Below are 27377 nucleotides of genomic sequence, written 5' to 3'. Positions count from 1 at the left end.
TAGAATGCTTTAACTTTGCTTATGCTGTCCTGATTTATGTTGTATTATCACTGTGTTTTTCTTTTAATTCTGTATTTTAAACCCTGCAATTATTTTTATAAGTGTGTTTTTATAGTTAGTATTTATTTAAAATCACCCACAAATTTCCCCCCTCTTCATTCCTTTTGGCATTTTAGACCTTCTATGTTATTCTTATTACCTATGATATAAACAACAGGATACCATTGAAAAACTTTGAATTTTTTTTTTCCTGAGGAGCGCTAAGAGCATACTTTCTCAGTTTTTATTTGTCTAAAAAAATCTTTATTTTCACCTTGTTCTTGAAAGGTAATTTCACTGGGTAAAAATGTAGGTTGAAAGTTTTCTCTCAGCACATTAAAGATGTCATTCCAAGGCTTCTGGCTTCCATAGTACTTCTGAGAACTATTCTATAAATTAAATGTCACTCCTGAAGGCAATGTGTTTTATTTTCTTTATACTTTTAAGATGTTGTCTTTGGTTTTATTTTCTGAGGTTACACTACTTTGTGTCTGGCTTGGGGTTTTATTTTTCTTCCATTCAATTTGTTGGACATCTTGAATAACTGATATCTTTATTTCTTGAAGATTCTGTGTCATTAAGTCTAACTCCTCCCCATTTTCTCTCATCTCTTTTTTAAAAATTCTCATTACCTGTATGCTATAGTTCTCACACTTTCTTCCATGTCTCTTAGCTATAATTTCCTGTGTTCCAAAAGTTTTATCAGTGTGCTACATTATAGATGTTATACTTTCTTTTCCTCTGCAATGTATTATAACTTTAGTAAGTTTCTCTTCAGCTGTATGTAGTCTACTGTGATCCCCATCTATTGAGTTTTAAATTGCAAAGTTTTTACTTCTAGAATTTACATTTTATTTCAATTCAGCTTTTTTTCAATTTCCTGTTCCCTTTATTATTTTCAAGTTTAAAAATATCTTTAATAATGTTAAAAATAGTTATTATATACTATATGTGTAATAATTCCAATATCTTAAGTCTTTGCTTAGTAGTTTCTGCTGTCAGATGTTTCTCCTGGTTCCTGATTTTACTTTGCTTAGTGAATTTTGAGTGGAGTATCTTATTTTTCTTTCAAAACTGATATTTTTGCAATTCTTTGTAATTTACTATGACAGAATGTTCTTCTACATAGGACTTTGTTGCATTTCTGCCCAGACTCTGGGGATCAATGCAGTTTTTTAAAAAAATTATTGTTTACTCTATTACAGTTGTCACAATTTCCCCCCTTTGCCCTCCTCTGTCTATCTCAACCCCTGCTCCCACAGTCGTTCCCACACTGTTGTCCATGTCCATGGGTGATTCACACACATTCTTTGATTAATCCCTTCCCTTTCTTTCCACCATTCCCTATGCCCCCCTTCCTCTGGCAGCTCTCAGTCTGTTCCATGTTTCCATGTCTCTGATTCTGTTTTGTGTGTTAGTTTATTTTGTTCATAAGATTCTTCTTTTTCAGTGTGATCATATGGTATTTGTCTTTCACCAAATGGCTTATTTCATTTAGCATGACAATCTGCAGTTCCATCCCAACTGTTGCAAAGGGTTTGGATTCCTTTGTCTTTTTCCTGCTATGTAGTATTCTGTTATGTAAATGTACCACAGCTTTTTTAATCCATTCATCTACTGATGGGTACTTAGGCTGTTTCCAATACTTAGCTATTATATATAGCACTACTATGAACATAGGAGTGCATAAGCTCTTTTGAATTGGTGTTTCAGGATTCTTAGAGTTTAATTTTTTGAGGAAATTCCATACTGTTTTCCTCAGGGGCTGCACCAGTCTGCATTCCCAGCAACAGTGCACTAGGGTTCCCTTTTCACCACATCCTCGCCAGCACTTGTTGATTTATTAATGATGTCCATTCTAACAGGTGTGAGAATCCTCTCATTGTAGTTTTAATTTGCATCTCTCTGATAGCTAGTGACATTGAGCATTTTTTCATATGACTATGGGCCCTCTCTGTGTCCTCTTTAGAGAAGTGTCTATTCAGGTACTTTGTCCGTTTTTTAATTGGATTGTTTGTCTTCCTGCTGTTGAGTTGTATGTGTTGTTCATTTTATATTTTGGAGATCAAACCCTTGTCCAATATATCATTGGCAAATAGGTTCTCCCATACAGTAGATTCTCTTTTCATTTTGATACTTGTTTCTTTATCTGTGCAAAAGGTTTTTAATTTGATATAGCCCCATATTAATTTTTTTTTCCTTTATTTCCCTTGCCCTAGGAGATATGTTGGCAAAAATATTTCTACATAAGATATATGAAATTTTATTACCTGTGTTTTTTTCTCTAGGATTTTTATATTATTATGACTTATAGTTAAGTCTTTTATACATTTTGAGTTTATTCTGTTGTATGGTATAAATTGATGGTCTAGTTTCATTTATTTTTTTGCAAGTACTAGTTCAGTTATTCCAACACCATTTATTGAAGGGACTGTTTTTATTCCATTGTGTGCTCTTGCCTCCTTTGACAAATATTAATTGACCATAAGGGCATGGGTTTATTTCTGGGCTCTCTATTCTGTTCCATTAATCTATGTGTCTATTCTTGTGCCATCACCAAACTGTTTTGATTACAGTAGCCTTGTAGTATAGTTTGATATCAGGTATTATGATCACTCCAATTTTGTTCTTCTTTCTTAACATTGCTGAGGCTATTTGGAGTCTTTTGTAGTTCCATTTAAACTTTTGAAGTATTTGTTCTAGATCTATGAAATATGTTATTAATATTTAAGAAGGAATTGTATTGAATCTATAGATTGCTTTAGATGATATGAACATTTTAATGATGTTAAATCTTCCAGTTCATGAACAGGTTATATGCTTCCATTTATTTGATCTTCCTCAATTTTTTTTCATTGTTTTATAGTTTTCTGAGTACTAGTCTTTTACCTCTTTAGTTAAATTTATTCCTAAGTACTTTATTTTGTTGTTGTTGTTGTTACAATAGTAATTGGAATTTTTTCATAGTTTCTCTTTCTGATATTCATTGTTGGTGTACAAAAATGCCATCAATTTCTGAATATTGATTTTGTATCACACTTCTTTCCCAAATTCACTTATTAGGTCAAGTAGTTTTTGACGGAGCCTTTAGGGTTTTCTATGTACCGTGTCATGTCATCTACAAACAATGACAATTTTACTTCCTCCTTTCCCATTTGAACACCTTTTATTTCTTCTTGTATGAATACTGTGGCCTGGACTTCCAGTACTATGTTGAATAAGAGTGCTGAAACCTGACACCCTTATCTTGTTCCTCATATTAGTGAAACGCTTTTAGTTTTTGCCCATTGAATGTGCTGTTGGCAGTAGGTTTTTTTGCATATGGCCTTTATTATGTTGAGGCATGTTCCCTCTATTCTCACTTTGCTGAGTGTTTTTTATCATAAATGGGTGCTAGATTTTATCAATTTCCTTTTCTGCATCTATTGATATAATCACATGATTTCAAAGAAGTGTGAGTCTACTTTGAATTTGCAGTTTGAGGTTAGTGGGCTACCCAGCTAAATACTAATTTAGATTGCAAAACTCTATGAGGGCCTGAATTTAGTTATAGTTTCTCAAGGATTTTTCCCCTGTTCTTCTCTGCTGAGAGCCAAGATATCCTTTTTAAAAGAATTCTCTGGGGAAAGGATTGTGGGTACTTTTATATATGGTACACCCTTACATTGAATAAATTATGAAAGAATACTCTCAATTTCTCCAAATTTGGTAAATGGCTTCAGGGCAAAAATAATTGCATTAGTCAGTTTATCAAGCTTTTCCCTACAATATTGTGTCCTGATAAAGCCTATTTTGCTTCTCTTTGATGCCCTTAAGATATTTCCTACATTGTCAAGCATCTGTAGTTTTTCTTTTTTAGGCAAGCATATTAGTCTGGGTACCTAACAACTACATTATTGAGATATTTCTTATTTATCTATACCATTATTTTATAGTATACATTTTAGAGCACCTGAATCAGAATCACCTAGTGATGTTTATTAGAATTTTATATTCTGGTAGCCAACCTCAGGGTTATTGAAATAGAATCTCTAGAATGGTGTCCTAGTATCTGGATTTTTATGAGGTTCTTTAAGTAATCCTAATGCATACAGAAGTTTGTTTTTATTCCTACTTTGAAGTCTGGTATTTTTTATTGTGGGATCCTAACAATATATTGTTTTTTATACTTGTCCTAGTTGAAGAATCCATTATTTTCACATCTCTTTGATATGCCCACTTTCATCATATTTTTAAAAATTTTATTTATTTTTTAAAACATTTTTTATTTTTGTTGTTGTTTTAGTACAGTTTTCTGCCTTTTCCCCCTACCTCTCCCAGCACTGCAGCCTTCTCTACTTCTCTCCCCTGTTTCTGTTACGGAAAAGACAACTCAGATGGCCTCGGAGTTTGCAAAGTGGGGTTTGTTCAAGCATGTGGACCCAGAGGAGATAATAAAAAGTCCAAATTCTGGGCAATGAGCTTAAGCTGGAGTTTCCTTATATGCTTGTTACACAGGCAGAAGGAGGAGGGGAAGGAGTGCAGCTGCTAAAATGGGGGTTAGTGTACGACCTTGAGATAACTGCTTATCTGGGAATGGCTGCTGTCTGGGAACGCCTGCTGGTCAGCTCCTACCTAAGAATAGCTACTGCTCAGCTATGTCCTGTCACATTTCCATACTCTTTGTTATTGTCCTTGTGTCCTTTATAGTTGTTCCTGCAAACCCTTCACCCTTGTCCCCCATTATCTCCTCCCCTCTCCACTCTGGTCACTGTCAGCTGGTACCAATTTCAATGTCTGTGGTTATAGTGTTTTTGCTTGTTCATTTTGTTGATTAGGTCCCACTTATAGGTGAAATCATATAGTATTTGTCTTTCAAAGCCTGGCTTATTCCACTTAGCATAAACTTTCCAGTTCCATCCATGCTCTTGCAAAGGGTAGGGGCTCCTTTTTTCTTTCTGCTGTGTAGAAATCCATTATGTAACTATACCATAGTTTTTTGATCCATTCATTTACTGATTGGCACTTTTATCATATTTTAAGTGTATGTGTATCTGTCTGTTTCTGTTCTTTATGCTTAGGTTCATTGAGCTGCCTATTCTTTGAGCAATACCATAGTTTTTAATTAGTGTTGCGTTATGATGTGTTGTACTATGTGATAAAAAAAAAATCTTCCTTAGTTTTTATTTTATTATTTTCTACCACACTAAAAATTTTGAAAATAGCATCATTATCTTGCTTCAGTTGTCTTTAGTGACTCTATAGAATTAAATAATTTTTCTACACTTTTTGAGAAAGTTTTAATTGGCCTTGTCTCATACTGTACTTTCTTCATATTGACTTAAGAAACCCTTTTGATTGAGGTACTGTAGTCTCTTTTACCTGACTCTTTACCCACAAAATATTTGTTTTTTAATCCTAGTGCCCAGCATGGCCACTTTTCCTCTACATGTCTGTCCACCCATTTCTCAGAACTGAAGTCAAGGTATTTACCTTTGCTACAGAGCTATGATGAACACACTCAGGCTCAATGGAACCCTCCTAAATTTGAACACAATTATTGACTATACAATTCATTTTAACTTGGTGATTCCTACTGAATCGCAGACTATAAAAGCTACAAGCTACTTAAAGAAATCATACTCTCTATCTCTGCCCTCTTACCAAAGAGAAAACTGAATCCCAGTGTATGGGAATGACATGATCATAATGATTTAATGATTTGAATGATTTAATCGCTGAGGTAAACTCGGGATGTATTTCTTGTATTTTAGAGCTCTTTCTATTACCATTGTTCGTGATGTAATATTTCCACTATATTTTATTTTCTTTTGTTTGGGCCTAGTTTTTTTTTTTTCTTTAACTACATTGAATGTTCCTTAAAGGCAGGACACAAGTCTACATAATTTTTTCTATAGGAGACCATTCTGTGTGGTGTGGGCCCAGCTTCCACTCAGAGATTCACAGGACTCACCCGCATGGATAGGTTCTCCCATGGGGAATCAGGCCTGCAATGTGCCTAGGCCGCTTTGAGTCTTGCTCTTACTAAACAACTCCCTCACCCTGAATTGAGGACATTTACTGCAAAGTAACTTCCTAAAATCCATGCTAAACCTCCCAAGGATGAGTGTAACCAGTTCAACCACTTTTGCCTTTTCATTTGAAAATATCCCTCTTCTGTGATGTGATTAGCAGCGTTGGCTCCTTTGTTTTCTGTAAAAGGTAATCACCTAAAGTGAACCTGTGCATAGTAAATGAGGACCATCATGTAATGTGCCCAGAGATAGAAATAAAGGCCTGTCATGGCAGAGGCCGTGGCTTTTGCTCCTCTAGAGAGAAAAGCCAAGCTGTCCCTTTTCCTCCACCAGACTCTGTAGTCCCTGTGAGTGTCTCATTTCATCTATAACGACGTGGATGGTGTCCTCATCATTTTCTACAACTCATAGCCCTAATGTTGTCCTCTTTGCTGATTTGATATCTAATCAATATTAATACATATTGGTAAAAATCAAGATGTTCTGTTAACCAGATGTCAAATTGGGGCTATTTCCTTGTGGGAATTCCTATTATAATCGCATGAAAAGTGGCATCTAGTGGTTGGTGTATACATGACAATTGCTTTTAATTTTACACAGGTAATGCATTTTTTAAAATTTCCTTTTACTTTTTAAAGTATATTTTATTATGTTATTATAGTTGTCCCATTTTTTCTCCCCATTATTCCCCTCTGTCCTGTGCCCCACCTACATCCAGCATCCCCCCTCCCCTTAGTTCATGTCTATGGGTCACACATGTAAGTTCTTTGGCTTCTCCATTTCCCATACTATTCTTAACCTCCCCCTTTCCATTTTGTACCTATCATTTATGCTTCCTATTCCCTGTACCTTTTCCCCCATTCTCCCTGACCCCCCTCCCCCCCCCCCCGATAACCCTCCGTATAATCTCCATTTCTGTGATTCTGTTCCTGGTCTAGTTGTTTGCTCAGTTCTTGTTTGTTTTTTAGGTTCACTTGTTGATAATTGTGTTTGTTGTCATTTTCCTCTTCATATTTTTTATCTTCTTTTTCTTAGATAAGTCCCTTTAACAATTCATAAAATAAGGGCTTGGTGATGATGAACTTCTTTAACTTGACCTTATCTGGGAATCATTTTATCTGCCCTCCCATTCTAAATGATAGCTTTGCTGAATATTCTTAGATGTAGGTCCTTGCCTTTCATGACTTCAAATACTTCTTTCCAGCCCCTTCTTGCCTGCAAGGTTTCTTTGGAGAAATCAGCTGATAGTCTTATTGGAACTCCTTTGTGGGTAACTGTCTCCTTTTCTTTTGCTGATTTTAAGATTGTCTCCTTATCTTTAATCTTGGGTAATGTAATTATCATGTACCTTGGTGTGTGCTTCCTTGCATCCAACTTTTTTGGGATTCTCTGAGCTTCCTGGACTTCCTATGTATTAAAATATATATTTATTCTTCCATGTTTACACTCCAGTCACCTTCATAATTTGATGCAACATACCTATCGAGATGTTTTTTCCAATGCTCAAAACAGTTTTTGAACTTGTTGATTTTTATGCTTTTAGTGGTTCTGCCATTTTTTTTTCACCTCTTCTACATCAGTAAAATGTTTTTTTTTTGAGGACCTTCTTTTTTCATCTGGGGCACTAAAAATATAGTCCTTTGGGGTGAGATTGGGTGAATAGGCAGGACAGGTCACAGGGTCTTTCCAATTTTGGTCAGTAACTACGGAACATTCAGCAGGGTGTGGACAGGTGTGCTCATAAGTCATGAAATAGGCACATGCATTGGAAGAGTTTTCAAAAAAATTCACCGAAGCCTTTCTCAGCCTCCCACAATAACGCCATATGGTTCACTAATACAGATGGGTTCCTAGAATACTCAACTCACAGTGGAAGCCTGTACTACAAGAGGCCTGTCCTCCAGAAGATAATTTTGTTTTTTGGGGTCTCCTGTCATATACATCACATAAAAGTTTCTCTTATTTGATGAGAAGCATACTACTTTATTGTACATAAATACTGAGCTATTTACATGTGTTAAACTAATTAACTATTAGTTTTTCTAAGCAGTTAAGCTTCAGGCCAGAGTAAAGTATTTTTCTGGATGGAAGAAGTCATCTACTGTCTTCTTGTCCTATAGGTTCTTATTTTATAGGAGGATATTTTTCTATCATTAAGACCTCGGTTCTTAATATGAGTGAATTAAATTGTTAATAGTGGCTATTATGAACATTTAGGTTGTGGGAACAGCTTTTGCAATAAAGGTTGAGGCTGTTAAAGACTGAGCTACTAGAGATGAGAGAGTGTTTATACTCCATGATTACGCATGAATGCAGAAAAGAAGCAGCTTCAAGTGGAAGGCATTTTTAACTAAATGCCAAGGTTATTGCTAATATATAATGATAGGTAATTTCTTACAGGAGATGTTAGGAACAAAAAAGGAGTTTTTAAGAGCGTACACAGTGGCAAATTATATTACAGAAAATTTTCATTAATTTATTTTTCATTTTAAAATATATATGTTTTGCTTTAAAGTTATAAAAATATACTATAACAGATGATGTGTTGGTAATGATGTGGAGAAAAAAGAACTCATGTGCATTGTTGATGGGACTGCAAATTGGTGCAACCAGTGTCGAAAGCAGTGTGGCGATCTCTTGAAAAACTAAAAAGAGATATACTATATGACCTAGCAATTCCACTCCTGAATATATTTATCTGAAGCAAATGAAAACACTAATTTGCAAAGATATTTGCACCCCTATGTTCATTGCAGCATTATTTATAATACCCAAGATATGGAAGCAACGAAGGTGTCAATAAGTGATTGTATAAAAACATGATACATACAGACACATACAATGGAATGTTACACAGCAGGAGAAAAGAATGAAATGTTGCCATTTGTGACAATGTGGGTGGATATAGAGGGCATTATTCTAAGTTAAGTCCAGTCAGGCAGAAAAAAGACAAATACCACATGATTTCACTTATGTGAGGAATCTAAAATACAAGCAAACAAAAGTACTCTGATGGAAACAGAGACCAAAAGAATGGTTGCCAGAAGGAAGGTGGTGAGGGGATGGGAAAAAGAGAGGAAGGGGAAAATAGTTAACAACATTGTGACAAGTTTGCATGGTGACAGATGATTGCTAGAATTAGTGAAGTGTGATCACATTGTAAAGTATAAAAATGTCAAAACACTCTATGGTACACCTGAAACTAAATATATCTAATACAATATTGTATAACAACTATACTTAAATAATAATAAAATTTACAATTATATTTGCTGATTGTGAAAAGTTGTAACAGAAATGTATATAATGAACAGGTGAAAACTTCCCCAGAGGTAATCACTGTTTGCAATTTGTTATATAGCCTTTCAGATATTTTTCGTATATTTTTATGAATTTGGATTATTGAATTCAGTTGACCTGTAAGTCACAGTCTGATGTTCAGGTTTATATTTAATGATTGTCTTCCCTCTTTCTCTTTCTTTATAGGCTTGCTATGGGTGTTCTCCAGGATCAAAGTATTACTGTAGTGCTGTAAAAGCAGAAAAGGTAAGATCTGAGATGGGCCTTTGAAAACATAGGAAAACTAATAAAATAATGTTTTTAATTTTTTTCAGCATGGTTTCTACCTCAGCACCTAATAAATATAATGAAGTCTACTATACTTCTTATTTTAGATAGTTGCAAGGATTAGACTATATCCTAGGGATCATAAAATATTTCCTGTAAGATCATACAACAAATGTTTAAGGTTTTATGACCCAATAAGGTCTCTGTCACATATTTCTCTCCTCTTTTATAATACCCCTTTAAATGTGTAAAAAACATTTTTACCTCTGGAACTATATAAAATAAGCTTCTGGTTGCATCTGACCTGGGAGCTACAATTTGCTAACCTTTGATCAATCCTGTCGAAAGCACTTAATAAACATAGGAAAGGAAAAAACATTTAACAAGGAACTAAATGTCAGGATACTCTTCTGTGCTGGATACTGTGCTGAGCAATTTTGTGTGTATTTTTCTAGTCCATGTAAATTAATAATTGGTGAATCTCTATTTTTATCTCACTTTTTCCACCACAGCACCTTTGTTGTATACATATGATGATTAAAAAGTGAATATTCATGAGGATTAAATACCATAAACCTAGTCACTATGAGTCAGTTACTCACACTGAAATTGGAAGATTAAAAAGAGATAGTGAATTGTGGCCCTAAGAGAGTTGTAAGTAGAAAGGGGGCTATACTCCAGTCTCCACTCTTTGTAGCTTAATAAATATTTTTCAATAAATGAACGCATGCTACTAATTATGTATTAAAAAGTTTGGGGAGTATTTCAAGAACATATTCTATGTAAGGATATAGAAAGTTCACTAGCATATTAAAGTGTTTAAAAGTCCTGGGGTAAAGAAACCTGTTTGTTTTGCAAAACTATATTCCCAAGGTACATTTGATCATGTAACCCACCTTTCTCTTTTACAGTAGTTCCCCCTTATCCATGGTTCTACTTTCCATTGTTTGATTTACTCAGTCTACTGAGGTTCAAAATACTAAATGGAAAATTTCTAACTTTTAAATTGTGTGCCATTCTGGGTAGCATGATGAAATATTGCTCTGTTATGCTCTATACTGTCCAAGACATGAATCATCCCTTTGTCCAGTGTATACATGCTGCATACACTATCTGTCCATTAGTCACTTAGTAGCCATATCACCAGAAGGTCAGTAGTTGCCTGACACTACTTCACAAGGCCTACATAATTCACCTCACTTCATGTATCACATCATATTATCACAAGAATAAGGGTGAGTACAGTATACTAAAATATTTTGAATGAGAGAGACACTATATCCATATAACTTTTTTCATCCTCACCTGAGGACATTCTTACTGATTTTAGTGAGAAGAGAAGGGAGGAATAGAGAGGTAGAGAAATATCCATGTGAGAGAGAAGTATCAATCATTTGCCTCCTGCACATACCCTGACGAGGGACTGAACATGCAAAGTAGGCATGAGCCCTGGCTGGGAATTGTACCTTTTGGTCCACAGGATAATGCTCCTCCCAACAGAGCCACACCAGACAGGGCTTATGTAACTTTTATTATAGCATATTGTCACAATTGTTCTATTTTATTATTAGTTATTGTTGTTAACCTCTTACTCTGCCTAATTTATGATTTAATTTTTACTATAAGTATATATGTATGAAAAACACTATATAGAGAGTTCAGTATTATACATGCTTTCAGGCATTGACTGAGGGTCTTAGAATATATCCCCCATGCATAAATGAGACAACTATAATAAGAAGTATAAAGGACACATGGATAAAAACTAGGGGCAGGTGGAAATGGGAGGGAGGAGGGGAGGGCTGGGTGGATGGGTTGGGATGGGAGTAAAAGATAGAAAATTGTGCTGCAACAACAATTAAAATAATATATATATATTAATAATAATAATAATTAGTGTTGTGCAGAACACCTGTTTGAATAACATAGTTTGAGAGGAATAGTTTTTTTAGTAAGAGTGCTTTCTGTCATGGTAAATAAAAGACCAAGGGTGATTTATTTCTGATATTGGCACAGTGACTTTTATCAGATTAATTCTTCTTGAGATAAGTATACACTCTGGACAAAATATGGTAGCTATTTAATATGTTAGGCATAGGAGAGGAACCAAAAACATTAAAAAAAGGAGAGAAGACTCTATCCTTGAAAGAAAGGAAGTACACTGGGCAAGTTTGTGTTTATGCAGCTTTTCTCCTGAGTATCTCCTTCAGTCTGCATGGCATAGGATGGCTAGAACCCAGACAAGAAACCACAGTGTTACTGGCTTGAGAAGTCAGAAGGTAGAGGTAAGGATGCTGGAATGGTTGGAAATTGATATGGATTATGCTTGAAAGGAGGGAGCCACAGAGTGGAAAGCCAAAAAATCTGCTTGGAAACTCCACACAAATTCTTTCTAAATTATTATTATTATTATATTTTATTGTTCATGCTATTATAGTTGTCCCAAATTTTCTCCCTTTGTCACCCTCCACTCAGCCCCCCACTCCTTCAGGCAGTCCCTACACTATTATCCATGTCCATGGGTCATGCATATATATTATTTAGCTACTCTATTCCCTGTGCTGTCCTTTACATCCCCATGTCTATTCTGTAAGTACCAATTTGTACTTCTTAATCTCATCACCTTTTCACCCATCCCTCAGATCCCCTCCCATCTGGTAACCATCAAAATGTTCACTGTATCTCTGATTATATTTCTATTATGCTTATTTGTTTATTTTGTTTCTTAAATTCAATTGTTGAGTGGGAACCAAACTGGTGACCCTTTGGTTTGCAGCCTGGTGCTCAATACACTGAGCCACACCAGCCAGGGCTTATTCTTCTTCTTAAAGAAGACCCTTTAACATTTTATATAATACTCATTTGGTGATGATGAACTCCTTTAGCTTTCTCTTGTCTGGGAAGCTCTTTATCTGTTTTGATTCTTCGATCCTAAGTGATAACTTTGCTGGGTAAAGTAATCTTGATTGTAGGTCCTTGCTTTTCATCACTTTAAATATTTCTTGCCAATTTCTTCTAGCCTGCAAGTTTCTTTTGACAAATCAGCTGAAAGTCTTATGGGAGCTCCCTTGTAGGTAACTACCTGCTTTTCTCTTGCTGCTTTTAAGATTCTCTCTCTGTATTTAACCTTGGCATTTTAATTATGTGTCTTGAAGTGGGCCTTTTTGGGTCCATCTTGCTTGGGACTCTCTGTGCTTCTTTGACTTGTATGTCTATTTCCTTCAAGTTAAAGAGATTTTCTTTCTTAATTTTTTCAAATAGATTTCCAATATCCTGCTCTTTCTCGTCTCCTTCCAGCACCCCTGTGATGTGAATGTTGGTACACTTGAAGTTGTTCCAGAGGCTCATTACACTGTCCACATTTTTTTGGATTCTTTTTTTCTTCTTGCCGTTCTAATTGGTTATTTCTTACTTTCTTATGTTCCAAATCACTGATATGATTCTTGGTTTCATCCACTGTACTGTTTATTCCCTGTAAACTGTTCTTTATATCAATTAGTATATCCTTTGTTTCTGACTGGACCTTTTTTATGCTGTTGAGGTCCTCAATAAGTTCCTTGAGCATCCCCATAATCAGTGTTTTGAACTCTACATCTGATAGATTGCTTTTCTCCATTTCACTTAGTTCTATTCTGGAGTTTTGTTCTGTTCTTTCATTTGGGCCATGTTACTTTGTCCCCTCATTTTGACAGCCTCCCTGTTTTGTCTGCTTTTATGTATTAGGTGATGCTACTACATCTTCCAGGCTTGGCAGAGTGGCCTAGTGTTGTAGGTGTCCTGTAGGGTCCAGTGGCACAGCCTCCCCTATCACCCAACCTGGATACTTGAGTTGTACCCTGGTATGGGCTGTGTATACTCTCCTCTTAATAGTTAAGCTTTGATTGCTTTTTGCATGTCCAAGGTCAGCCACAGCTTGTGTTCTGTCTGGAGTTGCAGAGCATTAGCTGCAAAGTGATCTACAGATGGCTGCTACTTGTGCTAGCCTTGGAGGTACCCAGGCGAGGCCAAGCTGTGAACCAAGGCTAGCTGCTGATAGCTCTAGGTATGGGGCCACTTAACAAGAGGTATGGGACTCTCTGGAGCCAGATGTTGCTTGTTTGAGAAAATTTAGGAAAATCTTAGCTTGGGCCAAGACATGCCATTTGTATGGATAACCACTGGAAACAGCTTTGGTGGACCTGAAAGTTGGATGGGGCAGGGCCTCTGGGATTCCCTGAGGATACAGTGTGAGCCAGGTTGATGGAGTCTTAGATATGGTACCCACTTGCCAGCTCTGTGAGCTGTGGGGGGAGTGCTAAGAAAAGGAACAGTGGCATCTGCCAACACTTCCATCTGGGACAAAGCTGCCCCCCAATTCTTGGCCTGATGCTAGACAATTCAGTTCTTCCCCATATGTCTCAGATGCCTTTCAATCTGCTGCCCCTATACCAGAACTCAGAAGGAGTGAGTCTGTGCATGAGCCCTTTAAGAGGAACTGCCTGAGACTGCAGCAGTTTCTGTCTTCCACAAACTCAGTCCCCACTGGTATTTGCAGCCACAGGTTATGGGGACCTATATTCTGGGCATCTGGGCATATGGGTACTAGAAACCTGGGCTGGAGGGCCTGATGTGGGGCTGGGGCCACTTGCTCCTGCCTATCCCTACTGATTTTTCTCCACCACATGTGGGTGTGGGACCAGCTAGTTCTGCATCTCTGCCCCTCCTACCAGTCTCATTGTGGTTTCTTCTTTAATTCCATAGTTGTAGGACTCCATTCAGCACATTTTCTGATGGTTTTGAAAGAGAGTTGTTCTGTTGTCTAGTTATAAATTTGATGTGGTTTTGTGAGGAAGCAAGTCCCACATTTACCTACGCCTTCTAGACTAGAAGTCCACACAAATTTGTGTTTGAATCCTGAACTTTACATGTAAGGGAGGATTCATACAACCTAGTAGGAGGAAGTAACATCTAGAAAGCTGTAATAACTGAACATAAATTAACTGCTTTCCATTGAAAGGTAAACAGAGTTTTAAGTTTTAATTCAGCTGAGATAACTATTTCCTAAAACAAAATTTCAACACTTTTCAGAGAAAGATAAAATAATCTTGGATGTCTACACATTAACTACAATGCCCAATATACAATGAAACCTTACTAGCTGTGAGAAGTAACAACTAAAAGTGACCCATAGTCAACAAAAGACCAACCAATAAAAACTAACTCTAAATTAACACAGATGTTAGAAATTGTACATAGTATTTTAAAGCTAATGGGATAAATATATTTGCAATTCAAAGGGAAATCTCAAAATGAGTGAACAGGGAATCACAATACAACACTGGAAACTTAAAAAAAAAGAAAATCTATATTTGAAAAGCAAAATATAACAGAAGGCAATTCACCAGATGGGCTTTTTAAAAACTGTTTTTATTATTGTTTAATTACAGTTATCCCCATTTCCCCCCTCCTGCCCTACCTACCCCCACCCCCATATTTAATCCTCTGTGATTGTCCTTGTCCATGGGTCCTTTATACATGTTCCTTGAGGACCTTTTCCTTTCTTTCCCCAGTTAGCCCCCTCACCCCTCCCTCTACCCCTCTGGTCACTGTCAGTTTGTTCTTTATTTCCATGTGTCTGCTTCTTTTTTGCTCACTTGTTTGGTTTGTTGATTAGGTCCCACTTATAGGTGAGATCATATGGTATTTGTCTTTCACCGCCTGGCTTATTTCACTTAGCATAAAGCTCTCCAGTTCCATCCATGCTGTCTCAAAGGGTAGGATTTCCTTTCTGCTGCATAGTATTCCATGGAGATGACTGAAGAAATGGGCAGTAAACTTAAAGATAAATTAGAAGAAAGATCCAATATCATGAACACAGAGAAGGAAAATAATAGCGGCCTTAGTGACCTGTGAGATAGTGTCAAATGATTTAATATAAATGTAAATGAGTTCCTTAAGAACAAGAGGGGGAAATCAGGTGAGTAAAAATAATAATTAATGGAGCAGTAATGCAAGAATTTTCTGTATTTGGTTAAAAATATAAATTTACAGAAAAATATAAATTTAAGAAGTTCAGTACAACCCCAGCAGGATAAAAACATAGAAAACTACACCCAGGCAAATCATAATGAATCCACTAGGAAAAACAATCTGTGATTAAAAGAAAACATGAAAGAAGCTACAAAAAATATACATGTACAGGGTCACAATGATATGACTAAGGATGAACTTCTTATAAGAATTAATGGATAATGAACAACAATGTAAAATCATTAGGGAGGTGAAAATATCTGCAAAGAGAATTATATGCAGTGAAAATATATACCAAAAATAAGAGCAAATTTAAGACATTTTATGATAATAAAAAGAAAACAGAATTCTTCATCAGCATACTTGCACTAAAAGAAATTTCAGGCTGAAAGACTTTAAAGCATAACAACAGAGCTTCAAAAGCATAACAACATAAGCCAGAACAGACAAAAGTAAAGAAATAAACAAATCCACACTCACAGTTGTAGATCCTAATACTTCTATCTCAGTCATTGACAGAATAGGAAAACATCAGTAAAGGCATAGATGATCTGAATTACAATATTAACAACCTTGACCTAATTGACATATATAGAGTCCTAAATCCAATAACTACAGAATACAATTTTTTCAAAGGCATATGGAATTTTCTTCAAGTTACACTGTATAATGGGCCATAAAATGAGACCCTATAAATATCAAAAGATTGAAAGCATCAGCATATATTCTCTTAACACATGAATTGAATAAGAAATCAATAGCAATAAATCTGTAGAAAATCCCTAATTATTTGGAAATTAGAAAGCACATTCTTAAAAAAAAAGGAGAGAAAAGAAAAAGAAAGCACTATTGTAAATAACTGATAGACTAAAGAAGAAATCACAAGGAAAATTAGAAACTATTGTAAGTTGCATAATAATTATAATGATAATTATAATAATAATAATTAAAAGTAAAGAGGCTCTTACAAACCTCTGGGACAACCTGAAACATTCCAATATCCAAATTATAGGGGTACCAGAAGGAGAAGAACAACAGCAAGAAATTGAAAATTTATTTGAACAAATAATGAAAGAAGACTCCCCCAGTCTGGCAAAGGAAATAGACTTCCAGGAAGTCCAGGAATCCCAGAGAGTCCCAAAGAAGTTGGACCCAAAGAGGAACACACCAAGGCATATCATCATTAAGTTACCCAAGATTAAAGATAAAGAGAGAATCCTAGAAGCAGCAAGAGAAATGGAGATAGTTACCAACAAAGGAGTTCCCATCAGACTGTCAGTTGATTTCTCAAAAGAAACCTTGCAAGCAAGAAGGGGCCGGAAAGAAGTATTCAAAGTCATAAAAACCAAGGACCGACATCCAAGATTACTCTATCCAGCAAAGCTATCATTTATAATGGAAGGGCAGATAAAGTGTTTCCCAGATAAGGTCAAGTTAAAGGAGTTCATCATCACCAAGCCCTTATTATAAGAAATGTTAAAGGGACTTATCTAAAAAAAGAAGATCAAAACTATGAACAGTAAAATGACAACAAACTCACAAGTATCAACAAATGAAACTAAAAGAAAACAGCAGAAACAAAAACTAAGCAACCTACCAGAACAGGAACAGAATCAGAGAAATGGACATCACACGGAGGGAGAAGGACATTTTAGTGGGGAGGAGAAAGGGGAAGAATAGGGGGAAAATGTACAGGGAAGAAGAAACATGGTTAGTAGGCACGAGGTAGACAGGGGGAGATTCAAAATGTTATGAGAAACAGAGGACTCAAAGAACTTATATATACAACCCATGGACATGGACTAAGGCAGGGAATGCTGGAAGGGGGCGCAGGGCAGAGGGGTGTAGAAGGGGAATATTGGGAAAAATGTAATAGAATAATCAATAAAAATATTTAAAAACCTAACTAACTAAATCAAATAAAACATGAATAACCTTATATTTGCTGAGGAAGTTGAATTCTCAAACACTTTCCACATACATAAAAATTTAGCCTAAAAGTTTTCACTGGTGAATTAAATAAAACAATTATAGAAAAGATGATATCAATTTTTCATAAACTATTTCTGAAAATAGAGGAATAAGATCAGATGCCCAACTCATTTTATGAAATTCATATGCCCTGTTACCCAAACCAAAGACAAAATTACAGAATTATAAAATTACAACTCAATATCCCTCATTATAACAGAAATGCAGAAATTCTTAACAAAATTTTGGAAAATGAGATCCAATGGAATACAAAGTGGATGATACATTATTACTTAGTGGGGTTAATGGCAGGAATGCATGGCATTAACATTTGAAAATCATGGCTTTACAAAGTGGATAATACATTATGACTTAGTGGGGTTAATGCCAGGCATGCTTGGCTTTAACATTTGAAAATCAAAAATTGTAATTCACCGTATTGAAAGACTAAAAAATTAAAGTTCAACCCTGGTTCATGTGCCTCAGTGGATTGAGTGCTGGCCTGTAAACCAAAGGGTTGCCAGTTTGATTCCCAGTCAGGGTGCATGCCTGGGTTGTGAGCCAAGTCCCCAGATGGGGGAGGGCGAGAGGCAACCACACATTGATGTTTCTCTCCCGCTCCTTCTCCCTCCCTTTCCCTCTCTCTAAAAAAATAAAATAAAATATTTTTTAAAATTAAAACAATATCAGCCAACCATATAACACATCTCAATAGATGTAGAAAAACATTTAAAAAACATTATTTGTGCGAAAACATCTCAGCAAACTAGGAATCTAAGGGGTTTTCTTGACCTGAGGGGCATCTATCAAACCCCTTCAGCTAAATTTATACTCAATGAAGAAAGATGTCATTCCTTTTCTTAAGATCAAAAACATGTACTCTCTCACCACTTCTATTCAAAATTGCCAGTACAGTAAGATAAGATGACTGGAAAGGAACAAGTAAAAACTGTCTCTTCTTTTTTCAGATGTCATGATTTGTCAATGTATAAAATTTGATGGGCAATACTAAAATGCTCCTAAAGCTTATGAGTTTAAAAAGATCACAGAATAAACAAAACCAATGAAATAAGTTCAATAAATCAGAATCAGTTACATTTCTAAGTTCTAATAATGAAAAATAGGAAATAGAAATTATAAAATATATTTTATAATAGCATCAAAATTTTGAAATACAATAGAGTAAGTCAGACCAAAATGTGCAATTCCTATACATTGTAAACTACAAAAATACTGCTGAGAGAAATAAAAGACCTGGATTAATGGAGATATATATCATGCTCATGGATTAGAAGACTCAATATCATTAATGAGCTAGTTCTTTCCAAATACATCCACAGATTCAATGCAATTTCAAGGTTTAGTATAAAACTACAGTAAATTTGATAGAAAAAGGATAGACATATAGATGAATAGAACAGAATAAAGAGTCCATAAATACACCCAGGTGTATGAGTAGTTGATATTTTTGATGAAAGTATAAAGGCAATTCCGTGGAGAAAAGATAGTCTTTTCAACAAATAATACTGGAAGAATTGGATATGAACATGCACAAAAATGGGCTTTGATTCATTGCTTGATCTGTATATAAAAATTAACTCAAAATGGATCATAATCCTAAATTTAAGCCTAAACATACAAATATTTCAGAATAAATCATAGGACAAAATTTTGACCTTGGGTTAGGCAGATATTTATCTTAGATTTGATACAAAAAATGTCATCCATAAAAGAAAAGACTAATAGATTGTATTTCATCAAATTTAAGAACTTGCTCTTTCCTGAAAACATTGTTAAGAGAATGAAAAGAGAAACTACAGTCTAAAAAAATGTATAAATCTCATATCTGATAAAAGTCTTGTATCCATTTAAAGTTCCTCTATGTCTTTTCATGGCTTAATAGTGTTTTATTTTTAGTAGTGAATAATATTCCATTGTCTGAATGTCCCACAGTTTCTTCATACATTCACTTACTGAAGGACGTGGTTCCTTTCAAGGTTTGGCAGTTCCGAATACCTGTGTGCAGGTATTTGCACGAACATAAGTTTACAATCCTTTGGATAAGTACCAAAGAGGGCTGTTACTAGATCATATGGTAAGAATATTTAGTTTTGTAAGACACCCCCATCTGTCTTCCAAAGTAGCTATACCATTTATCATTCCCACTAGCAATGAATGAGAGTTTCTCCTGTTCTATATCCTTGTCACATTTGGAGTTGTCACTGTTCTGGATTTTGGCCATTCTAGTGGGTGTGTAGTGGCATATCATTGTTTTTTTTAATTTGCATTTCACTGATGCCATGCCTGGAGCATTCTTTCATATGCTTATTATGTCCTTTGGTTAGGTGTCTGTTAAAGTCTTTCACCCTTTTTTAAGTCATGTTGTTTGTTTCCTCGTTGAGTTTTAAGAGACCTTTGTACATTTTGGGTAACAGTCCTCTATCAAATGAATCTTTTGCAAATATTTTTCTCCCAGTTTGTGGCTTGTATTCTCACTCTCTTGAAATTGTATTTTGCAAAGCAGAACTTTTTAATGTAATAAAATATAGGTTGTCAATTATTTCTTCCACGTATCATGCATTTGTTTTTCTATCTAAAAAGTCATCACTATATCCAGTGTCATCTAATTTTTTTCCTGTATTATCTACTAGGAGCTTTATAGTTTTGTGTTTTACATTTATGTCTCTGATCCATTTTGAGTTAATTTTGTGGAGTTGTAAGGTCTGTGTCTAGATTCATTTTAGCATGGAAGTCCAGTTGTTTCAGCACCGTTTCTTAAAAAGATAAAGAAATTTTTGTGAATGATGCTTATGTTCACTATTTGGATTGTTACACATGAAGGGGGACCCCCAAAATGAAATTTATTTACAAAAACTGTATATTTATTCTTTCTTTTTAAATATATTTTGTTGATTATGGTATTACAGTTGTCCCAATTTTTTTTCCATTTAATCTCCTCCCTTTTGCACCACCCATCCCACTGTCATTCCCCCAACTTATTTCATGTATATGGGTTATACATATAAGTTCTTTGGCTTCTCTATTTTTCATACTATTCTTAACCTCCCCCTGTCTATTTTGTACCTACCTTTTATAATTCATATTCCCTGTACCTTTCCCCACATTCTCTCCCTACCCTCTCTCCACTGATAACCCTCTATGTGATCTCCATTTCTCTGGTTCTGTTCCTGTTCTAGTTGTTTGCTTACTTTGTTTTTGTTTTTGTTTTTGTTTTTAGGTTCAGTTGGTGATAGTTGTGAGTTTGTCATCATTTTACTGTTTGTATTTTTTATCTTTTTCTTAGATAAAGTTCTTTTAACATTTCATATAATAAGGGCTTGGTGATGATGAACTCCTTTAACTTGACCTTATCTGGCAAGTGCTTTATCTGCCTTTCCATTCTAAATGAAAGCTTTGCTGGATAGAGTAATCTTGGATATAGGTCCATTCATTTCATGACTTTGAATACTTCTTTCCAGCCCCTTCTTGCCTGCAATATTTCTTTTGAGAAATCAGTTGATAGTCGTATGGGAACTCCTTTGTTGGTAACTGTCTCTATTACTCTTGCTGCTTATAGGATTCTGTCTTTATCTTTAATCTTGGGTAATGTAATTATGATGTGCCTTGGGGTGTGCTTCCTTGAGTCCAACCTCTTTGGCATTCTCTGAACTTCCTGAACTTCCTGGAAGTCTATTTCCTTTGCCAGATTAGGGAAGTTCTCCTTCCTTATTTTTTCAAATAAATTTTCTATTTCTTGCTCTTCCTCTTCTTCCCCTTTTGGTACCCCTATGGTTTGGATGTTGGAATGTTTAATGTTGTCCCAGAGGTTCCTAAGGCTCTCCTCATTTTTTTGAATTCTTGTTTCTTCATTCTGTTCTGGTTGAATATTTATTTCTTCCTTCTGGTCCAAATCCTTGATTTGCATCCCAGTTTCCTTCCTGCCACTGTTGATTCCCTGTACATTTTTCTTTGTTTTACTTTATATGGCCTTCACTTTTTCCTCTCTTTTGGGACAATACTCAACCATTTCTGTGAGCCTCCTGATTTCCATTGTTTGAACTCTGCATCTGATAGGTTAGCTATCTCTTCATCGCTTAGTTCTGTTTTTGGAGCTTTGATCTGTTCTTTCATTTAGATCATAATTTTTTGTTTCAGTGCACCTGTTACATTGTAAGGGGCAGAGCCTTAGGTATTTATCCCAGCAGGGCAACCGACCTAGCTGCCTTGTGGAGCTGTATCTGGGGGAGGAGTCCAAGAGGGAACAGTGCAGCTTGCTGGGCTCTTAGCAGGCTTTTCAGGCACTTCCCCTGCTACCCAGAAGCAAATTGGGCCCTTCTGGTGCTGATTCCTGGGTGAGTGGGTTTGTGTACTACTACCCAGTGGGTCTCTCCAATGAACTCTCTTGTGAGACTCAGAGTTTCTCCTACCACCACAACCCCCACAGGTTTTTTATAGTCAGAGGTTTTAAGTCTTTATTTCCCCACTCTGGAACCCTGGGTTTTGTGGTCTGTCTCACTTCCCAGTTGTTCCTCCAGGTTTATCCACAAATGTGGGACTGCCCAGTCTGCCAGCTGCTGCCTCACCTGCCCCGGTCCTCCAGCCACCACCTTCCTAGGAGTCCTCTCTGCCCTAGCTTCCCATCTCCACCCCTCCTACTGGTCTAGATGAATGTTTCTTCTGTAATTCCTTGGTTGTCAGATTTCCATAGAGTTCAATTTTCTGGCATTTCTGGTTATTTTTTGTTTTTAAATTTGTTGTTTTCTTTCCTTCAGTTGTGTGAGGAAGCAAAGTGTATCTACCTACACCTCCATCTTGGCCAGAAGTCTGTGTATTGTCTATGGCCATATCACCCTGAATGTGTCTGATCACATCTGATCTCAGAAGTCTTTGTATTTATTCTTACACATTTCAACCTCAGTCACCTTCTTCCCCGGATGGTGTGGCTCAGCGGATTGAACGCTGGCCTGTGAACCAAAGGATCACTGGTTTGATTGTCAGTCAGGGCACATGCCTAGCTTGTGGGCCAGGTCACCAGTAAGGTGCATGCGAGAGGCAATCATACATTGATATTTCTCTCCCTCTCTCCCTTCCCTTCTGTCTAAAAATAAATAAGTAAAATCTTTAAAAATTAAAAAACAAATGACTGATTTAAAAGAAATAAACCTCAGTCATCTTCAAAGTAGTCTCCATTTGATGCAATACACCTATCGAGATGTTTTTTCCACTGCTCAAAACAGACTTTGAACTTGTTGATTTGATGCCATTTAGTGCTTCTGCTGGTCTTTTTTGTTTGTTTGTTTCACCTCTTCCACATCAGCAAAATGCTTCCCTTTGAGAACTTTTTTTATTCAGAGGGGAAAAAAGGGCGCTTGGGGTGAGATAGGGTGAATAGGGATGGTAGGGCTGGGGGTCATGCTGTTTTTTGGTCAAAAACTGCTGAAAATTCTGCATGGTGTAGGCAGGTGCATTCATAAATCACCCATCATGAAATGATCAAACACATTGAAAGAGTCATCAAGAATATAACTAAAGCCGAAAGCCTTTCAAAACAATTTATAGGTATGTAATTTTATCAATACCAACACAATTAAACTTTTTAGCATTCTCCACTTTCATTTTTAAATATTTTATTGATTATGCTATTACAGTTTTCCCAATTTTCCCCCTTTATCCCCCCTCAGCCCTGTATTCCCTAACCCTCCAGTATTACCACCCTTAGTTCATGTCCATATAAGTTCTTTGACTTCTCCATTTCCTATACCATTCTTAACCTCTCCCTCTCTCTTTTTTGCCTACCAATTATGTTTCTTTTTCCCTGTACCTTCCCCCCTATTCTTCCCCTTCCCCCTCCCCACTGAAAACCCTCCATGTGATGCCTATTTCTCTGAATCTGTTCCTGTTCTAGTTGTTTGCTCAGTCTTTGTTTTTGTATTTGGTTCAGTTGTTAGTAGTTTTGAGTTTGTTTTCATTTTACTATTGATAGTTTTTGATCTTCTCCTATTTCTTAGATAAGTCCCTTTAACATTTAATCAGTCCCTTAACATACAATAAGGGCTTGGTAATGATGAACTCCTTTAACTGGACCTTATCTGGGAAGCACTTTATCTGCCCTTCTATTCTGAATGATAGCTTTGCTGGACAGAGTAATCTTAGATGTAGGTCCTTGCCTTTCACTATTTTGAATACTTCTTTCCAGCTCCTTCTTGCTTGTAAGGCTTCTTTTGAGAAATCAGCTGATAGTCTTGTGGGTACTCCTTTGTAGGTAACTCTCCTTTCTTCTTACTGCTTTTAAGATTCTTTCCTTATCTTTAATCTTGGGTAACTTAATGATAATGTGCCTTGGTGTATTCCTGTTTGAATCCAATTTCTTTGGGAGTCTCTGGGCTTCCTGGACTTCCTGGAAGTCTGTTTCCTTGGCCAGATTGGGCAAGTTTTTCTTCATTATTTGTTCAAATAAGTTTTCAATTTCTTGCTGTTGTTCTTCTCCTTCTGGCACCCCTATAATTCAGATATTGGAATGTTTAACGTTGTCCGAGAATTCCCTAGGCCTCTCCTCATTTTTTTGAATTCTTGTTTCTTCATTCTGTTCTTATTGAATGTTTTATTTCTTCTTTTTGTTCCAAATTGTTGAATTGAGTCCCAATTTCCTTTCTGTCACTGTTGGTTCCCTGTATATTTTCTTTTATTTCACTTTGCGTAGCCCTCCTTTGTTCCTTCATTTTGCAACTGAGCTCAATCAGTTCTGTCAGCATCCTGATTACCAGTGTTTTGAACTTTGCATCAGATGGGTTGTCTATATCCTTGTCGCTTTGCTCTTTTTCTGGTGTTTTTATCTATTCTTTCATTTGGGCCATGTTTTGGTGCACCTCTAATGTTGTAAGGGAGCAGAGCCTTAGGTATTCTTCAGGGCTGGATAACCCTCTTTGCTGTGTTGTGGCATTGTCTTTGGGGGACCTGTCAGAGAAGGAACAATGCAGTTCACTTGCTTGACTCTAGCCCACTTTCAAAGGAACTATCTCTCATGTGAGACTGGGAGTTTCTCACAGCATAGCAATCACCCTTTAGTTGCCAGCTAACTTTGACCACCACCTTGCCATAGGTCTTCTTGGCCAGCCTTGTCTCTTACCTGCACAGTCCCCCACTTGGCCACAGGTCCTCTCTGCCCACCCAGTTTCCTGTCTCTGTCCCTCCTACCAATCTGGGTGAGTATTTCTTTAATTCCTTGATTGTTGGAGTTCTATGGAGTTTGATTGTCTGGTACTTCTGGTTGTTTATTGTTTTTAAATTGATTATTTATAGTTTTTAGATTGGTTCTTATCCACCTTTTGGTTGTGTGAGGAAGCAAATGGTTTCTATCTACACCTCCATCTTGGCCACAATCCCCCCCAGCACTCTCCACTTTTAATTTCTAGTTTATTCCTTTGTTATTTGTAGCCTAGCTAGCAGTTATGCTTTGGAGAAAATATAGCTCTTTTCAAGCACTATTGTCAAGTTTTGGCAGAGATACACTGTATATACCAGGAGAGCTCCCAAAATGTAGCTGTTGTCACATATGGAAATCTACTAAAACTAAGCTTTATTTTCCTTCTAGATTCCTTTCTGACTGGCACTTGTGATCACCTTTCTAACACCAGCCCTACCAGGAATGGGCTATGTAATGATTTGAGGCAATCCAGAACTAGTTTTTTTACATCTAACTTCTGGTCTCTCCTTTTATTTTCTTCAAAATAATTAGGTTGAGGAGATGAATACTAAGTTGTCATAGTTTTGTGACTAATTAAAATAAATAGATAATTTATAGAAAATTTAGCAATATGTCAATAATGTTATTAAAGCTACACAAGTGTTTAGACCTGCCATTAATTTGCTTTCTTGCCTTTGAAGTAGTAAATGGAAACTGACCAGAATAACCTTTTGAAATTATTTATATTTATTATGGTATGATTCAATATAACAAGGAATTTTTTCAGTACAAAATTATCTGAGCTGTTTGGACTAAGTTTAGTACTTACCACACTCACACATACACACTGAGGATATGAATAAAGGTCTACTGTACCTTAACCTCTAGGGGAATGTGCCTCCAATGAATGGCCCATTAGTTAATCATCTTGTAGATACGGGTGCTCTCTCTTTCTTAGATGCTGCCTAGGCTGTCACTGTGGATAGGATCCAGTGAGAGGGTTCAAAAACGAGGTCCAGAGTCTCTGGGCAGGGACTCCACCTTTAAGCCTTAGGAAAGTAAAGGAACTGTTTGTGGCTCTGCAGTTGGGAGCATGTATCATGAAGCTATGAGCCCTTGGAGTTCTTAAATTTACTAGTGGTGAATTTGCTTTCTCTTGGGGTTCATGTTCTTGCTATGACTGGCTGTATACAAGCTAACTAACCCTAATGTGTTGATCTAATGATATGTTAATACACATGGAGAGTCTGTTACCACACCTATCTGGCTGTACTGACAGTGTATATCAAACAACCTTACTTTATAGATGCTGGTAAGATACTGATGAGTGGACCCTCACTAGTAGGTAGGCAGCTCTCCTTTGCTGGTGTTGATCAAGTGCTATAGTCAGAACTGGGACTTGCGTCACAATTCAAATTGTAATTCTGAGTAGAGGAATTATTGGTGATTTTCTCTTTATTTTTTTGTTTTCTACATTAAGCATCTTTTTCATATTGATGTTGCAATCAGGAAAACTATACTTTTTTTATGTTCAAGAGAAAGTCTTTTTCCAGGTAATGAATTTCTATTCTGGATAATCCTGCCACTCTTCTACTTTAGAACAAATCTGAAAGCTTTGATTTTTTAAGATTATTTATTTATTTATTTATTTATTTATTTATTTATTTATTTTTAGGGAAGGCAAGGAGGGAGAAAGAGAGAGAGAGAGAAACATCAATGTGTGGTTGCTGGGGGTTATGGCCTGCAACCCAGGTGTGTACCCTGGCTGGGAATCGAACCTGTGACACTTTGGTTTGCAGCCCGTGCTCAATCCACTAAGCTACGCCAGCCAGGGCTTTTTTTTACCATTCTTCATCCCTGTACCATATTTATTTCATTTAACCTTTGCAGACCTTGTTTCCTGGATTTATTACCATATTTTCTGTTAAACTCTTGATGTCAGAATGTTTAAATCTCACTTCATCACTGAGATTATATTACCATACATGAAATAAATTCAGAGTGATTTGCATTTTTCCACTCACATCTTAAAGATTTCTCCATATTGATGAATACTGTGAATTTTGTTGTTTTAAATTAGTTTTCTGTAGATAGTTGTTTGATCCTTTTGAATCTCAGCCATCCCTATACTTGAAAACTCACAAATGATGAGTTTATCTTTCATTTTTGTTCAATTGCAGGGGGAGAGAGGATTTCCAGGTTTGGAAGGCCATCCAGGTTTGCCTGGATTTCCAGGTCCAGAAGGGCCTCCAGGGCCTCGAGGACAAAAGGTATGTGCCAGGTTGACAACCAGCAATACCATAGGAATTGTGCTATCTCAAATGTGGAAATAGATATCAAATCAACCTAAAAAGTTACTGAATTATAGCCAGAAACTAATATTTAAATAAAACAGTAGAATGGCTGAGTCTTATGATTGGTTAAAAAATGAATATTACTGCTATAATCAAACACTTTTGGAAGATGCTATTAATTGTATGTGGTTATTGGGATTCTTAACAAAAAATAAGTTCTGTCAGGATATTACCTGTACTGAAAAGAGCTAAACTGCCAAGTGTCAAAGTAGCTGATTAAGACAGCCAAAAGGAAATTAA

At 36.3% G+C, this 27377-nt stretch overlaps 1 protein-coding gene across 1 annotated transcript in view; it reads left to right on the top strand.

Moving 5' to 3' along the window:
- COL4A5 (collagen type IV alpha 5 chain) overlaps nucleotides 1–27377 on the top strand; it is a 304752-nt gene that overhangs the window by 112559 nt on the left and 164816 nt on the right. Inside the window, exons 2-3 of the mRNA XM_045817489.1 lie at nucleotides 9540–9599; nucleotides 26964–27053. Coding sequence (XP_045673445.1) covers nucleotides 9540–9599; nucleotides 26964–27053 — 150 coding nt within the window. The remainder of the gene's footprint in view (nucleotides 1–9539; nucleotides 9600–26963; nucleotides 27054–27377) is intronic.

The sequence above is a fragment of the Phyllostomus hastatus genome, unplaced genomic scaffold (assembly GCF_019186645.2).
Source record: "Phyllostomus hastatus isolate PE091 unplaced genomic scaffold, TTU_PhHast_1.1 phas_scaffold_28, whole genome shotgun sequence".
Taxonomy (NCBI): Eukaryota; Metazoa; Chordata; class Mammalia; order Chiroptera; family Phyllostomidae; genus Phyllostomus; species Phyllostomus hastatus.
Note: the sequence above shows the minus strand (reverse complement) of the source record. Positions and strands in the feature narration are given on the sequence as shown.